At 43.2% G+C, this 16,263-nt stretch overlaps 1 protein-coding gene across 1 annotated transcript; it reads right to left on the reverse strand.

The window, feature by feature from the left end:
- Window positions 1–4,517: 4,517 nt before the first annotated feature.
- Window positions 4,518–15,763, reverse strand: LOC141089657 (nephrocan-like). The gene is made up of 2 exons (XM_073576141.1): window positions 14,880–15,763; window positions 4,518–4,968 (listed from the first exon to the last, which is right to left on the reverse strand). Exons 1-2 carry the CDS (start codon window positions 15,761–15,763, stop codon window positions 4,518–4,520), a joined length of 1,335 nt encoding a protein of 444 aa, XP_073432242.1.
- Window positions 15,764–16,263: the final 500 nt, after the last annotated feature.

Genomic DNA, 16,263 nt, shown 5'->3' on the forward strand with positions numbered 1-16,263 from the left:
TGTTTACGAGGTGTACGGAGCGGAGCCCTGTTTGTACGAGGTGTACGGAGAGGAGCCACGCGTGTACGAGGTGTACGGAGCGGAGCCGCGCGTGTACGAGGTGTACAGAGCGGAGCCGCGCGTGTACGAGGTGTACGGAGAGGAGCCGCGCGTGTACGAGGTGTACGGAGAGGAGCCACGCGTGTACGAGGTGTAGGGAGCGGAGCAGTGTGTACGAGGTGTACGGAGCGGAGACGCGCGTGTACGAGGTGTACGGAGAGGAGCCGCGCGTGTACGAGGTGTACGGAGCGGAGCAGTGTGTACGAGGTGTACGGAGCGGAGCCGCGTGTGTACGAGGTGTACGGAGCGGAGCAGTGTGTACGAGGTGTATGGAGAGGAGCCGTGTGTACGAGGTGTATGGAGCGGAGCCGTGTGTGCACGAGGTGTACGGAGAGGAGCCGCGCGTGTACGAGGTGTACGGAGAGGAGCCGCGCGTGTACGAGGTGTACGGAGCGGAGCAGTGTGTACGAGGTGTACGGAGCGGAGCCCTGTGTGTACGAGGTGTACGGAGAGGAGCCACGCGTGTACGAGGTGTACGGAGCGGAGCAGTGTGTACGAGGTGTACGGAGCGGAGCCGCGCGTGTACGAGGTGTACGGAGAGGAGCCACGCGTGTACGAGGTGTACGGAGAGGAGCCACGCGTGTACGAGGTGTACGGAGAGGAGCCACGCGTGTACGAGGTGTACGGAGCGGAGCAGTGTGTACGAGGTGTACGGAGTGGAGCCGCGCGTGTACGAGGTGTACGGAGAGGAGCCGCGCGTGTACGAGGTGTACGGAGCGGAGCAGTGTGTACGAGGTGTACGGAGCGGAGCCGCGTGTGTACGAGGTGTACGGAGAGGAGCCGTGTGTACGAGGTGTACGGAGCGGAGCCGTGCGTGTACGAGGTGTACGGAGCGGAGCCGCGCGTGTACGAGGTGTACGGAGCGGAGCCGTGTGTGTACGAGGTGTACGGAGCGGAGCCGCGTGTGTATGAGGTGTACAGAGAGGAGCCGTGTGTACGAGGTGTACGGAGCGGAGCCCTGTGTGTACGAGGTGTACGGAGCGGAGCCCTGTGTGTATGAGGTGTACGGAGCGGAGCCCTGTGTGTATGAGGTGTACGGAGCGGAGCCCTGTGTGTATGAGGTGTACGGAGCGGAGCCGTGTGTGTACGAGGTGTACGGGGCGGAGCCCTGTGTGTACGAGGTGTACGGAGCGGAGCCCTGTGTGTATGAGGTGTACGGAGCGGAGCCCTGTGTGTATGAGGTGTACGGAGCGGAGCCGCGTGTGTACGAGGTGTACGGAGAGGAGCCGCGTGTGTACGAGGTGTACGGAGAGGAGCCGTGTGTACGAGGTGTACGGAGCGGAACCGCGTGTGTACGAGGTGTACGGAGAGGAGCCACGCGTGTACGAGGTGGACGGAGTGGAGCCGTGTGTGTACGAGGTGTACGGAGAGGAGCCACGTGTGTACGAGGTGGACAGAGTGGAGCCGTGTGTGTATGGAGTGGAGCCATATGTGTACGGGATGTACGGAGCGGAGCCAATTGTGTACAAAGCATACAAAGCAGGCTTTTCCCACGGACACAGGAGTACACGGCGGAGCCCCGAGGAGCATTTTAAAACACACACATGACGTTCCACCTGAAGTGATGTGCTGGAAGCTGACCGGAAATGAGATAATTTCTTGAGGAGATTGTGACGGAACCAGGAATGCTTCAGATCCATCACCGTGTCCTCCTCCGACAGCGCAGACAGCAGGATCGCCTTGGAATCGGGGATGCCGGCCATGTGAGCGGATCATGATAGGTCCTGCACCGGGAGGCTCAGGTGGGCACTACAATGGGAGCCAGGCTGCTATAGTATCTTTGTAGAATCTTTCTTTATTTCTTTCTCTCTTTTTCTTTCTTTCTCTGTTCTTTCATTCTCTGTTCTGTCTTTCCCTCATTTTCTTTCTCTTTCTGTTCTTTCTTTCTCTAATCTTTCTTTTTTCTCTCTCTGTTCTTTCTTTCTTTTTCTTTCCTCTCTTTCTCTCTGTTCTTTCTTTTCTTTACTTCTTTCTTTCTCTCTCTGTTCTTTCTCTGTCTCTCTCTGTTCTTTCTTTCTTTCCCCTCTTTCTTTCTCTCTCTGTTCTTTCTCTGTCTCTCACTGTTCTTTCTTTGTCTCTCACTGTTCTTTCTTTCTTTCCCCTTTCTTTCTCTCTGTTCTTTCTTCTTTCTCTCCGTGTTCTTTTTTTCTCGCTCTCTCTGTTTTCTTTTTTCTCTCTCTCTCTGTTTTCTCTCTTCCTTAGTGCCAGTCAGTGTGCCCATAATGCCAGCCACTGTGCCCTCAGTACCAGTCAGTGTGATCAGCAGTGCTGAATGGGTGCGATTAGGTGTGGACATGGGTGTGACTAGTTGTGAAATGGGTGTGGCTGGGCGTGGCCAAAATTTGCAGCGCCACGCTGCGCGCGCCGCAGTCTTTGTCCATCTTTCCCTTCTTCAAAAGATGGGAGGTATGATAGGGGCAGCTATGACCAGGGGGTCTGGTTGCCCAATAGAGAGCAGTTCTGCCAGGAATTCTGTAATCATGCATACAAAAGGGGACAGAGATTTGGGAGGAGTACTGTACCTAAAAGCAATAAATAGGACTGAGCTGAAATACTGGGCACAGCTGTGACTACATGTTATATAGTCGTGTTAATCTCCTCTCACTTCTTGTAAACTACAAGTGTACAAAGATATTATATAGTCACCATGTGACTAGTGGGCCTGTGTAACTTCAAATGCCAGGGCTGAATTTTAGTCCCAGTCCGGCCCTGATCAAACACCTTTAGGATGAACTAGAATGGAGATTGCCCAGTCCTCCAATCTAACATCAGAATATCAGTGTCTCCTCACAAATGCCCATTTGGCTAAATAGGCAAATATTCGTGCTGGCACACTTCAAAATCTTGTAGAAAGCTTTCCTAGAAAAGAGGAAGTTTTTATAGCTCCAAAGGAAGTAACACTCCATATTATTGCTTATGGATTTAGAATGGGGTGTCTTAAAAGCTGTAATAGAAGTAGTGTGTCGGTGTCTCATTAATTTAGTCTTTACACTGTTTAGAAAATTGTGTATAAATTAATTTCTTTTTTTCATAAGAATTATTTACAAAGTAGTAACAAACATATTATGGAATACCATATAGACGCTGAGCTCATACTTGCTGACTCTCTTGGAACGTCAAGGACTCTAATGGAAATAGAGGAGACTAGCACATTTTCTGGCCACTAATGAAACCTCCCAAAAACTTTGCAAGTTTGTCTGTGCCACATTTGGTTTGCTGTAATCACTTACTGATTGTCACATAAAAACTTTTGTGTAAAGAGTTATCCACCTCTTTATTAAACAGTAAACATAATACCCAAGCCCATTTTCCTCACGCAAGGAGCGGGCAACGCTCCACATCATAGAGAACCATTTTGATCATGCGGCAATTATGACGCATCGAGATCAAGAAGTGTTTAACAATAACGAGATACATTTAAAACACTTTATTTCAACAAAATATTAAAAATTCCTAGAAGACAAACAGTAATATTAAAAAGGTGCCTCAAACCACAAAGGGGAGGACAGTTCTAGCAATATTCACCAATATATTAGTGAATATATACCCTATCTATAGTTTAGACAGATCTCCTAATTAGTTAAGTGTATAGCCATAATGCACAGAAAATGGTAGTACTGAAAACATAATTAATTGACTGTATTGCACAGAAAAAAACACCATATCCGCATGGGGACCAAAAGATTTCCAGACATCAATATGGACATGTGGGGATACACATTTGTAATCCTCACAAGGGGAGTATACTCCTGAAAAATTATGGACACAAAGGTAGGTATAGTGACCGGAAAATGCCTTGTGTCTAGGAATAGTGGGTCCAGCGGATCAGGTGGTTCCACAAGTGCGATATAGTGCGATGCCGATATGAACAGGTTCCACTATAGGAAAATTGCACCAATTGCTAGAATACATATCCAGCAAACAGAATTTATGTAAGTGCTGTTTGTCTTCTATGAATTTTTAATATTTTGTTGAAATAAAGTGTTTTAAATGTATCTCGTTATTGTTAAACACTTCTTGATCTCGATGCGGCTTAATCGCCGCACGATCAAAATGGTTCTCTTTATTAAACAGCTGCAAATAGTAAAAGCTAACAAAATAAACTGTCAGCATCTCGTCTTTCCAATTTCACGCTGATGCTCAATAGGTCATTGTGGTCATTAATTTTCTGCAGAGGTCACTTTTCGGAGGCTTGAAAGCAGTCTTGTGCCATACTACTGACATCATGGTTCTCATCACAAAACGATGATGTCGGTAGTACATCACATGACTACTGAAGTGGTCCCATGCTTACTGCTTGTGAACAAAGACCACCACAATATCAGCGCTGGATCACTGGGATAGTTTATTTTGTTACTTTACAATATTTGCTGCAGTTTCTGAAAGTTGTAGGTCTCCTTTGCTGATATCTATTTACATCAGTATTCTGTATCATAATCGTAATCCTCATCTTCATCCATGTGAGGGCTCCTATATGAGATCTCTGAAGCCTTCAGCTTTTTCTTACTTTCTCTGTTTTTCTCAAAATTATAGGAGGTTTCACACCCTCTTAGCATTGTATTAGAAGACATCCATCTTTCCCCACGGCAGTATGGTGGCTCGGCACACTGTCCTTCCTTGATGTCAGTCCCTTTATCAATGAGTAGTCTTCTGACCTTAAGAAGGCTACAGGTGCAGTTCCAGGGGTTTCCGTCTAAGTAGAGGTGTCTCAAGCGAGGCAGGGATTCTAAAACGTCATCATCTATGGAAGCGAGCTTATTGTTTCTAAGGTTCAGAACTTGAAGGTGCTTTAAATGTTTTACATCATGGACCCCAACTTGAGCAATCTTATTTCCTTTGAGGTCTAACCTTGTAAGAGTAACTGGAAGTCTAAAATTTGTAAAGAAACAATATAGTTAATTTACTGTTAAAGGGAAGCTTTCACCAGGTTTTCGCTGTGTAATCTGAGAGCACCATAATATAGGCACAGAAACCCTGATTACGGCGATATGTCACTTACTGGGCTGTGTTTTGCTATTTCAATACGAGTCTTTCATTAGCAAGTGATTTTCACTAGAGGACAAGCTGTCTTGTGCCTCCTAGTTCATCCACACCTCCAGCACTGTTTAGCTTATCTCTATCAGTATACAATGTACACAGAAAGTTGTTGTGTGGATGGGATAATACACAGCTCAACTTCTCAGCTCTGCTAGAGCTGCAGTAGAGAAGGCTGTGATTCCATTATAACTGCTGCATCCATTAAAATAAGTAATATGTCTTGGAGTCAGGGTCTCTGTCCTTATCTCATGCTGCTGTCAGCTTACATACAGTCATATGTAAAAGTTTGGGCACCCCTATTAATGTTAACCTTTTTTCTTTATAACAATTTTGGTTTTTGCAACAGCTATTTCAGTTTCATATATCTAATAACTGATGGACTCAGTTATATTTCTGGATTCAAATGAGGTTTATTGTACTAACAGAAAATGTGCAATCTGCATTTAAACAAAATTTGACCGGTGCAAAAGTATGGGCACCCTTATCATTTTCTTGATTTGAACACTCCTAACTACTTTTTACTGACTTCCTGAAGCACTAAATTGGTTTTGTAACCTCATTGAGCTTTGAACTTCATAGCCAGGTGTATCAAATCATGAGAAAAGGTATTTAAGGTGGCCACTTGCAAGTAGTTCTCCTATTTGATTCTCCTATGAAGAGTGGCATCATGGGCTCCTCAAAACAACTCTCAAATGATCTGAAAACAAAGATTATTCAACATAGCTTTTCAGGGGAAGGATACAAAAAGTTGTCTCAGAGATTTAACCTGTCAGTTTCCACTGTGAGGAACATAGTAAGGAAATGGAAGAACACAGGTACAGTTCTTGTTAAGCCCAGAAGTGGCAGGCCAAGAAAAATATCAGAAAGGCAGAGAAGAAGAATGGTGAGAACAGTCAAGGACAATCCACAGACCACCTCCAAAGACCTGCAGCATCATCTTGCTGCAGATGGTGTCACTGTGCATCGGTCAACAATACAGCGCATGCATAATGCCTTTTTGTATGACCAAACAACTCAATCTTTGTTTCATCAGTCCACAGGACCTTCTTCCAAAATGTAACTGGCTTGTCCAAATGTGCTTTTGCATACCTCAGGCGACTCTGTTTGTGGCGTGCTTGCAGAAACGGCTTCTTTCGCATCACTCTCCCATACAGCTTCTCCTTGTGCAAAGTGCGCTGTATTGTTGACCGATGCACAGTGACACCATCTGCAGCAAGATGATGCTGCAGGTCTTTGGAGGTGGTCTGTGGATTGTCCTTGACTGTTCTCACCATTCTTCTTCTCTGCCTTTCTGATATTTTTCTTGGCCTGCCACTTCTGGGCTTAACAAGAACTGTACCTGTGTTCTTCCATTTCCTTACTATGTTCCTCACAGTGGAAACTGACAGGTTAAATCTCTGAGACAACTTTTTGTATCCTTCCCCTGAAAAGCTATGTTGAATAATCTTTGTTTTCAGATCATTTGAGAGTTGTTTTGAGGAGCCCATGATGCCACTCTTCATAGGAGAATCAAATAGGAGAACTACTTGCAAGTGGCCACCTTAAATACCTTTTCTCATGATTTGATACACCTGGCTATGAAGTTCAAAGCTCAATGAGGTTACAAAACCAATTTAGTGCTTCAGAAAGTCAGTAAAAAGTAGTTAGGAGTGTTCAAATCAAGAAAATGATAAGGGTGCCCATACTTTTGCACCGATCAAATTTTGTTTAAATGCGGATTGCACATTTTCTGTTAGTACAATAAACCTCATTTGAATCCAGAAATATAACTGAGTCCATCAGTTATTAGATATATGAAACTGAAATAGCTGTTGCAAAAACCAAAATTGTTATAAAGAAAAAAGGTTAACATTAATAGGGGTGCCCAAACTTTTACATATGACTGTAGCAAATGAAAAATTATAAGAAATTAATAAGCTCTAATTTTGTCAGGTGCAGATAATAGTAGAAGAGTCAGGATCATTGATGAAGCAGAGGTTGCATGAAGGATGGCTGTAGGTAGGCAGGAGCACAATCGGACAAGGTTTTGTAGGTTAGGATTTGAACATTAGGTGATACATGAGGAGCATAACAAGTTGGATGAGTAATTAAAGAAAGTTGAATTAGTTAAGTCAATTTGTAGAATTGGAAGGGTGCCTGTCTTCTTGAAAAAGTTGGAATACATTTAGTGTAAAATTTTAGTTGTCTCCTACGTGGGAGAAGGACAGTTTAACCCCTTCACTACCAAGGGTGGTTTGCACGTTAACTCCCGGGCCAATTTGTACAATTTTGACCACTGTCCTTTTATGAGGCCATAACTCTGGAACGCTTCCATGGATCCCGGTGATTCTGACATTGTTTTCTCGTGACATATTGTACTTCATGTTAGTGGTAAAATTTCATTCATATAACTTGCGTTTATTTGTGAAAAAAATGGAAATTTGGCAAAAATTTTGAAAATTTCGCAATTTTCCACCTTTGAATTTTTATGCCCTTAAATCACAGAGATATGGCACACAAAAAAACTTAATAAGTAACATTTCCCACATATTTACTTTACATCAGCACAATTTTGGAACCAAAATTTTTTTTTGTTAGGAAGTTATAAGGGTTTAAAATTGACCAGCGATTTCTCATTTTTACAACACCATTTTATTTTTACGGACCACATCACATTTGAAGCCACTTTGAGGGGTCTATATAATAGAAAATACCCAAAAGTGACACCATTCTAAAAACTGCACCCCTTAAGGTGCTCAAAACCACATTCAAGGAGTTTATTAACCCTTCAAGTGCTTCACAGGAATTTTTTAAATATTTTTAAAAAATGAACATTTAACTTTTTTTCACAAAAAAAATACTTCAGGTTCAATTTTTTTTATTTTACCAAGGGTAACAGGAGAAATTGGACTGCAAAAATTATTGTGCAATTTGTCCTGAGTATGCTGATACCTTATATGTGGGGGGGAACCACTGTTTCGGCGCATGGCAGAGCTCAGAAGGGAAGGAGCGCCGTTTGACTTTTACAATGCAAAATTGGCTGGAATTCAGATCGGACGCCATGTCACGTTTGGAGAGCCCCTGATGTACCTAAACAGTGGAAACTCCCCACAAGTGACCCCATTTTGGAAACTAGACCCCCCAAGGAACTTATCTAGATATGTGGTGAGAACTTTGAACCCACAAGGGCTTCACAGAAGTTTATAATGTACAGCGGTACAATTAAAAAATCATATTTTTTCCACAAAATGATCTTTTCACCCCAATTTTTATTTTCCCAAGGGTAACAGGACCCTAACAGTTATTGTGCAATTTGTCCTGAGTACGCTGATACCCCATATGTGGGGGTAGACCACTATTTGGGCGCATGGCAGAGCTCGGAAGGGAAGCAGCACCATTTGACGATTTTGGCTGGATTTGAGATCGGACACCATGTCGCGTTTGGAAAGCCCCTGATGTACCAAAACAGTGGACTCCCCCCACAAATGTCACCATTTTGGAAACTAGACCCCCCAAGGAACTTATCTAGATGTGTGGTGAGCACTTTGAACCCCCAAGGGGTTCACAGAAGTTTATAACGCCCAGGTGTGAAAATAAAAAAATCATTTTTTTTCCCACAAAAATGATATTTTTGCCCCCAATTTTTTATTTTCCTAAGAGCAACAGGAGAAATTGAACCCCAAAAGTTGTTTTGCAAATTGTCCTGAGTACCCTGATACCCCATATGTAGGGGTAAAACACTGTTTGGGCGCATGGCAGAGCTTGGAAGGGAAGGACCACCATTCGACTTTTTCAACATAGAATTGGCTGGAATTGAGATCAGACGCCATGTTGCGTTTGGAGAGCACCTGATGTGCGCAAATAGTGGAAAACCCCAATTCTAACTCCAACCCTATCCCCAACGCACCCCTAACCCTAGCCCTAACCCTAACCCTAGCCTTAGCCCTAACCCTAGCCCTAACCCTAATGGGAAAATGGAAATAAATACATTTTTTAAATTTTATTATTTTTCCCTAACTAAGGGGGTGATAACGGGGGGGTTTGATTTACTATTTATGGCGGTATTTATATTTGGCCGCTGTCACACTCTAAAAGACGCTTTTTATTGTAAAAATAGTTTTTGCATCACCACATATTGAGAGCTATAATTTGTCCATATTTTGACCCACCAAGTCATGTGAGGTCTTATTTTTTGCGGGACGAGTTGACGTTTTTATTGGTACCATTTTCGGGCACGTAACATTTTTTGATCGCTTTTTATTTTGTTTTTTGGGACGCAAAATTTACAAAAACCAGCGTTTCATGAATTTCCTTTGGGTGGTGCCCTTACGCCGTTCCGCCTGCCATAAAATTGATAAAGCGGTTTTCTTCTTCAGGTCAGTACGGTTACAGCGATACCCCATGTATATCTTTTTTTATGTTTTGGCGCTTTTATGCAATGAAAAAAATTTTATATAAAAAAATAATTATTTTTGCATCGCTTTATTCTGTGAGCTATAACTTTTTTATTTTTTCACTGATGATGCTGTGTGGCAGCTCGTTTTTTGCGGGACAAGATGCCGTTTTCAGCGGTACCATGGATATTTATATGCGTCTTTTTGATCGCGCGTTATTGCACTTTTTGTTCGGCGGTATGATAATAAATCATTATTTGTTGCTTCGTTTTTTTTTTTAAGGGGTTTGCTTAAGGGGTTAACTAATGGGACAGTTTTATAGGGCGGGTCGTTACGGACGCGGCGATACCAAATATGTGTACTTTTATTTTGTTTTTGTTTTTTTTTATTTCCAAAAAATGAATTTATTGGGGAATATTTTTTTTTTCTTGAATTTATTTAGCGATTTTTTTTAAATTATTTTTACACTTTTTTTTTATTTTTTTTACTTTATTACAATGTCCCAGGTGGGACATCACTGTCCTGTGACAGATCGCTGGTCTGTCACATCACAGATCGCTGTGACAGATCAGCAATCTGTCACAGGCAGTGTGCAGGTTTCCTCCTTGCCTGCGCTTTGCAGGCCCCCGGAGGTCCCCGCCGCCATATTGGATCCGGGGACCTGCAGGAAAGGAGACCCCCACAGCAGCGCTGCACATTGCGCTGCCGTGGGGGGCTCAGGGAAGCACGGAGGGAGCCCCCTCCCTGCCGATGCTTCCCTTTAACCCCCGGTACACCGCGATCGTGTTTAATCGCGGTGTACAAGGGGTTAACATGTCAGGGGGCGGTCCGTGACCGCCCCTGACACATTGTGCCAGGTGTCTGCTATGATAATTAGCTGACACCCGGCCGCGATAAGCGGCGCTCACCACGTGGGCGCCGCTTATCGCTATGACGTAATATTCCGTCCATGGTAATTAGGGCCCAGGGCACATGGATGGAATATTACATCCAATGAAGGAAAGGGGTTAAGAACAATGGACTCAATTACTTAAGGCCGGAGTTTGGTACAGAATTCTTAATGAAGGGGCATGCAGCAATAAGATGTGCCAAATTTATTAAGAGGCGCACGCGACTTAATGATTTTACTGCATCTTATCAGTGACGTTGCGCCTCGACAAAAATGTTACTTTAGTCAGGGATTGACGTAACATTTCAGGTGTAAGGAATGCCATCAGTTTTGAAAAATGTGACAAGTAGATGTAGCAACTCCCTGCCTCCTCCCAATCTCTTCCTATTTTGGCAGATCTGCTCAATACTGGAGGAAAAGTGCCAAAAGTCGCAACATTTTTGCACAACTTTGTCTTGTGCAAAAATATTGCAACTTATCGAATTGTTTTCCACCACTTTTCTGCTATACACACTTTAATGAATCATTGCCTTATTTTTTTTTTGGTTAGACCTTTCAGTAGGTAGGAGGAGTCATCAATGCCATGAAAGGATGCCTAATGGTACATTCCCATAGTCAGCAAACAGTAAACACTGCGGGATGGTGCCAAAAACAAGACGATTCAGTGGGGAGAGCGACAGGAGAAGGCATTCCAGGCCTTGAAAGTGCCTTGACAGAAGCACCTGTCCTAGCTTACGCTGACTTCTCTCAACCCTTCACCCTCCATATTGATGTTAGCATGCATGGACTCGGAGCTGTATTGTCTCAGATTCAAGACAAAAAAGAGCGGGTGATTGCCTATGCGAGTCGTTTGCTCAATGACTCCAAGCGGAACCCAGACAACTACAGTTCGTTCAAGTTGGAGCTGTTGGCATTAGTATGGGCTATGACAGAGAAGTTCACGGAATACGTGTCTGGGTCTGAAGTCCTAGTGCATGCTGTTCTGTCCAGCCATATAATTGCTGTCTAGAAGGTCTAGTCAATTTTTATGTCTTCGATTATTACAGACATTGTATTTTTGTGTGTATTAATCCTTCATATATTTCATACTGTAAGGTAACAGCACCACCTGCTGGCCGTTTAATGCATAGATTCTAGTTTAATTTGCAATGTATTGTGGGATTGTTCCTGTTACATCATAGTCTTGTTTATGACACTGTGAGGGGAACAGCAGCCATTATTCCTCCATTTGTCTTAGGAGAAACTACACCATTCGTGTTCTTCATGCTTCTTAAACAGCCTGCTCTAAGCATAGTTGGTAAGCACTATCTAGGTGTTATAATCCTGTGTTTATAACGTTTGTTGTATTAAATAGGTAATCATCAGCTATGTATTACCTCATGGTACCTATGTATTACCTCATGGTACCTATGTATTACCTCATGGTACCTATGTATTACCTCATGGAACCTATGTATTACCTCATGGTACCTATGTATTACCTCATGTTACTGTGTATTGCAGACTATCTGTATTTTATGCTCTGTGCAGTTATATATTCTGAAATGCTCCTGTTATTGCATTCTGTAGTTTCACCCTTTCCTGTCACATCTGCAATCAATAAAGGAAGGTTACAATTTTACAGCCTTTTTTCTTAAAGAAGACAGGGGGTTTAGCTACATGTCTCATTACACACCCTGCTAACGTGTATGAGGACAGTATAGATACTGATAACAACCCCCTGGCTCACTTGGAGAACGCAAAGTTGGGAGCTCTGGAGCAACGCTGGGTGGCACGAATGGCCAAATATTGGTATAAAATCGCTTACAGAACGGGAGCCAAAACACTCATGCAAATGCACTCCCTGGGGTGACACACAGGAAGCCTGGTCATAACTGAGATGAAGAGCTGGAGGCTGAAGAAGTTCCTGAGTTTCAAGGGTCTGCCAGGACTTTGGCAGCTACGCAGGGACAGGTACAAGCAGTGCACTGGGAAAATGTATTAGGGCAGCCTCGTGATGAGTGGGTACAGATTCAACAGGAAGAAGGCAAGCTCGCACAAATATGACAGTGGGTGGCTCTTAAACAACTGCCCCGCCGGAGTGAGAAGGAGGCCCTGTGTCCGGGGCATTACAAATTCTTTGGCAATGGGAGAGACTGCAATTAGAAAATGGACTGTTGTTTCGGAAGATCTAATTACAACAGGCCCTGTCCGCCACTTGGCAAGTGGTGGTCCCTGAGACGCTGTTGCACAAAGTGGCCATGGAGGCACATGAGAGAGGAGCTCACTTTAGCCAGGAGAAGACCTTTCAGTGGCTACAGAAACTAGTTTACCACCCCTTGCTGAAGTCGGTAGTAGAAGTGTGCCGGCTCTGTAGGAGCTGTGAGTTGGCCAAACCCCCAAAACAGAGAGCCCCTACACAAACGATTGTGACCTCGGCACCTTTAGAAGTGATTGAGTACTTGACTATAGGCCCTGCTCATCAAGGGTATGAACATTGCTTGGTAATGATGGCTCATTTCACCAAATTTGCCGTTGTGACCCCGACTCAGGACCAAACAGCAGAATCCGCAGCACATGCCATCTGCAAGAACAGATGTCCAAAGAGAATCCACTCACACCAGGGTGCCTGTTTTCTGGGACGAGTAATGGAAGAACTGCATCGCTTATATCAAATTGTAAAATCTCGGACAATGCCTTATCATCCTCAAGGCAATGGAGCACGTGAGCGGATCAATCGGACTCTTATTCAGATGTTGAGAACACTAGAGGAGGACCGCAAAGTGCGGTGACCAGAAACAATTGAGGTTCAATTAGAACTGGCCGTTATGGAACATAAGAGAAGAACCGGACCAGGCGTACCTTTTCCGCTGCGGATCCGGAACTTTCGGGGCTGTCACCCAAGTTGCATGAGGGAAAGCTTAAAACCCCGGACCAACCTTTGCACTTAGTGTTAGGGGGCGTGGTTATACAAAAGAAACTGCAGCATGCAGGAAGCCGGGAAGACTTGGCGGGAACATGCAGCGTGCAGGAGGATATAGCCAGAGCTCCGACCTTTGTGCAACGGGACGGAGTAGGCCCAAGCCTTAGGAGCCTCAGACCCTCAACCAGAGACTGCCAACAGAAACCGGTGAAAGGTACGCTGACACCGGAGACCGTGAGTGACAAAGTTCTCTGTCAGGACATAGAAGCGCGCATGCTGAGACCGAAAAGCCATGTGACCCGCTGTGAACTGTATCCTGATACACCCGCTTGCATCTGCTGAGTAACATCATACTCTGGCAGTGTTAGAGACTGTGACTGTACCTCTACTTTGTCTCCTGGACCCAGTACCCCTGTCAGGACGACGAGGATTTACAATCGCCACCAGGAAACGGAGCGCCATCTTCCTCAGGATGACGCCATACCCCTTATGGGCCATTGCCTTGGTGCCACTGCTTGAATCCAGTATTTCAGAATCTGACGTTGTCGGACTGATAAGTGTTACATTACTGGATGGACTTCCCCTTTAAATTGCCTACACCTGTTTCATTGCACGTTAACAATTCCTGCTCAAATCAGTTTTATCCCCTTTCCTCCCTGCGTGGCGTATCCACTGTTCAAATAAATCCCACGTTAACCCTTGCTCTGCCTCCGGTCAGTTACTCATCCCACTACCTGCTCACAAACACATGCGGATTCACTTGCGTTCAAAAGCTGGCAGCGCTTTGGACGCAGTGGACATGTGATGCGTCCAAAGCGCTGCCAATTACTGACCGTGTGGACGTAGCCTAAGCAGTATGGCCTTATAGATTACCAGTCAGTAATACTCTGGCACAGTAATGATTTGGAATACTAGGTATCCCAAAGCATTATGTAAGCAATTAAATGATAACAGTTTTAAGTCTCTTAGTAAGACTCAAAAACATAAAAAAGAAAATTAAGCTCAATAAAGTAAGAAAAAAAAAGCATCCTCATGGTGTAAATATGACCTTTTGTTGCTGTGCCTTTTACCTGTATATAAATCTAATTTTTTTTAGCCAATAGGGGAAGATCCTCAACTCTCTTCTATGGTAGATATAGTAGAGGAAAGCAAGGGCTATAGCTTGGTGTTCGCATCCATTCATTTAGCATTCGCCAAAAAATTTTCACGTTGACATATGATGAATTGGAAGGCGTTAACATACCTTTTTTTTATTGTATAGGGAAAGTGTAATTAACATTTTTTAATTTTTAAAAAAATATTTACAAAGGGTATCAGTTCTTGTTCCTTGTCAATATAGTCGCCTACGTTACAACTTCAGTTTGCAGAATATACAGTATATTCCTGATATAGCAAAAAAATAGATCTGAACAAGCCTGTAGAATAATTCTAGAACCCAGTTCTGGATAATTTGATGGTTCAAGCTTGCAGACTCTATTTCCCTTACGGCATTTCTGATTTTGCTATAAAAAAGAAAAACCTCATTAAATTTTTACAATTTAACATTTAGCCATTTTCTCATTATTTAGTAAGCACTTACCCCATAGGAATAGAAGTTAGAAGATTTTGCTCCATAGCTAGGTTGGACAAGTGACCACACCACTGAAGAGCCTTGTCTTCAAACACAACCATGCCATTATTATCCAGGAAGAGATGTTTCAGGCTGGCGAGGCCTTTCATATCTTGCACTGTTATTCTTGAAATCTGATTATTGCTGTAGTCAAGTCTCTGTAACTTTGTTGGCAGTTTGTGAGGGAAAGTTGAGAGTTGGTTCTTGGAAAGATCTAAAGTTGTCAGATTGGTAATAACTTGTAGTCCATCCACTGATAACAACTGATTTTCAGAAAGATTAAGATCAAACAGATTTTCTAGCTGCCTCAAATCTCTGACACGCATGTTTTTTATATGATTTCTCTCTAACCTCAAGGATAGTAGGGATTTAGGCAGTTGTGGTGGAACTCTAACAAACTGATTTCCAGCTAACCTGAGATATTGTAAGCTTGGGAAATGTGTGAAGAAGTTGTCATAGAAGAACATCAGTTTATTTTTCTCCATATTCAGGTATTTGAGATTGGGCAATCTGGCCACGCCAGCTACTGAGTGTATACTATTCCCTTCCAGAATAAGGGTCTGTAAGTTACTAAGTGAAGAAAAGACCTCAAATGATAATGTATTGAGCAGATTATTCTGGATTTCCAGGACTCTGAGTCTGGCTAAACCTTCAAAGTCTTGTTGATTAAGTGACTGAATCAAATTATCACCCAATTTGAGGGCTTCCAGTTTTGAGGGAAATGATCTTGGAATATTGGTGAGCTTATTGTTCCATACTTCCAACACCTTCAGGTTATTCAGTGATCTGAAAGTATCACTTTCAATTGTTTCTATCCCACTTGAAAATAGCACCAATTCCTGCAAGCCTGGCATCTCACGGAAGTCTGAAAACTGTAAGAACACATGTTATATCAAAAGCTGGTACTGTACTGTAACACTTATCAATTATGTCACATAAGACACGAGGGACCTTATGATGACTTACTAGAGCTTAGTAAGATGCAGCAGTTTATATGGGTATATGGCTGAGGCTGAGCACATGGTCAACTTGTGACAACAACCAAAGCATTGAAACTAACATTGACAAAACTGATGTCCATATAGATGACTTAGAAGGGTTCATCCTACTGACATGTTCCCTTTAAAGAAACCACTTGTTCTATTGTATTAAGATATTTATATTGTATTTGTTTGGTCTGTTTATTGCAAACAGCAGAAAGTTTTTAAAAATGTGTTAATAAATCTAATTTGCAAATGGAGGTTTAATCATTTTGATGCAAGTGTATCTACAGTTGCTCATGGGAGACAACAGAAAGTTAAAAATGTAATTTTCTTTAAAGGAATTTACATATGGGAAGTTATTATCTTTCCTT

This window comes from Dendrobates tinctorius, unplaced genomic scaffold, assembly GCF_039654945.1.
Source record: "Dendrobates tinctorius isolate UK_male_01 unplaced genomic scaffold, ASM3965494v1 ptg000046l, whole genome shotgun sequence".
Classification (NCBI taxonomy): Eukaryota; Metazoa; Chordata; class Amphibia; order Anura; family Dendrobatidae; genus Dendrobates; species Dendrobates tinctorius.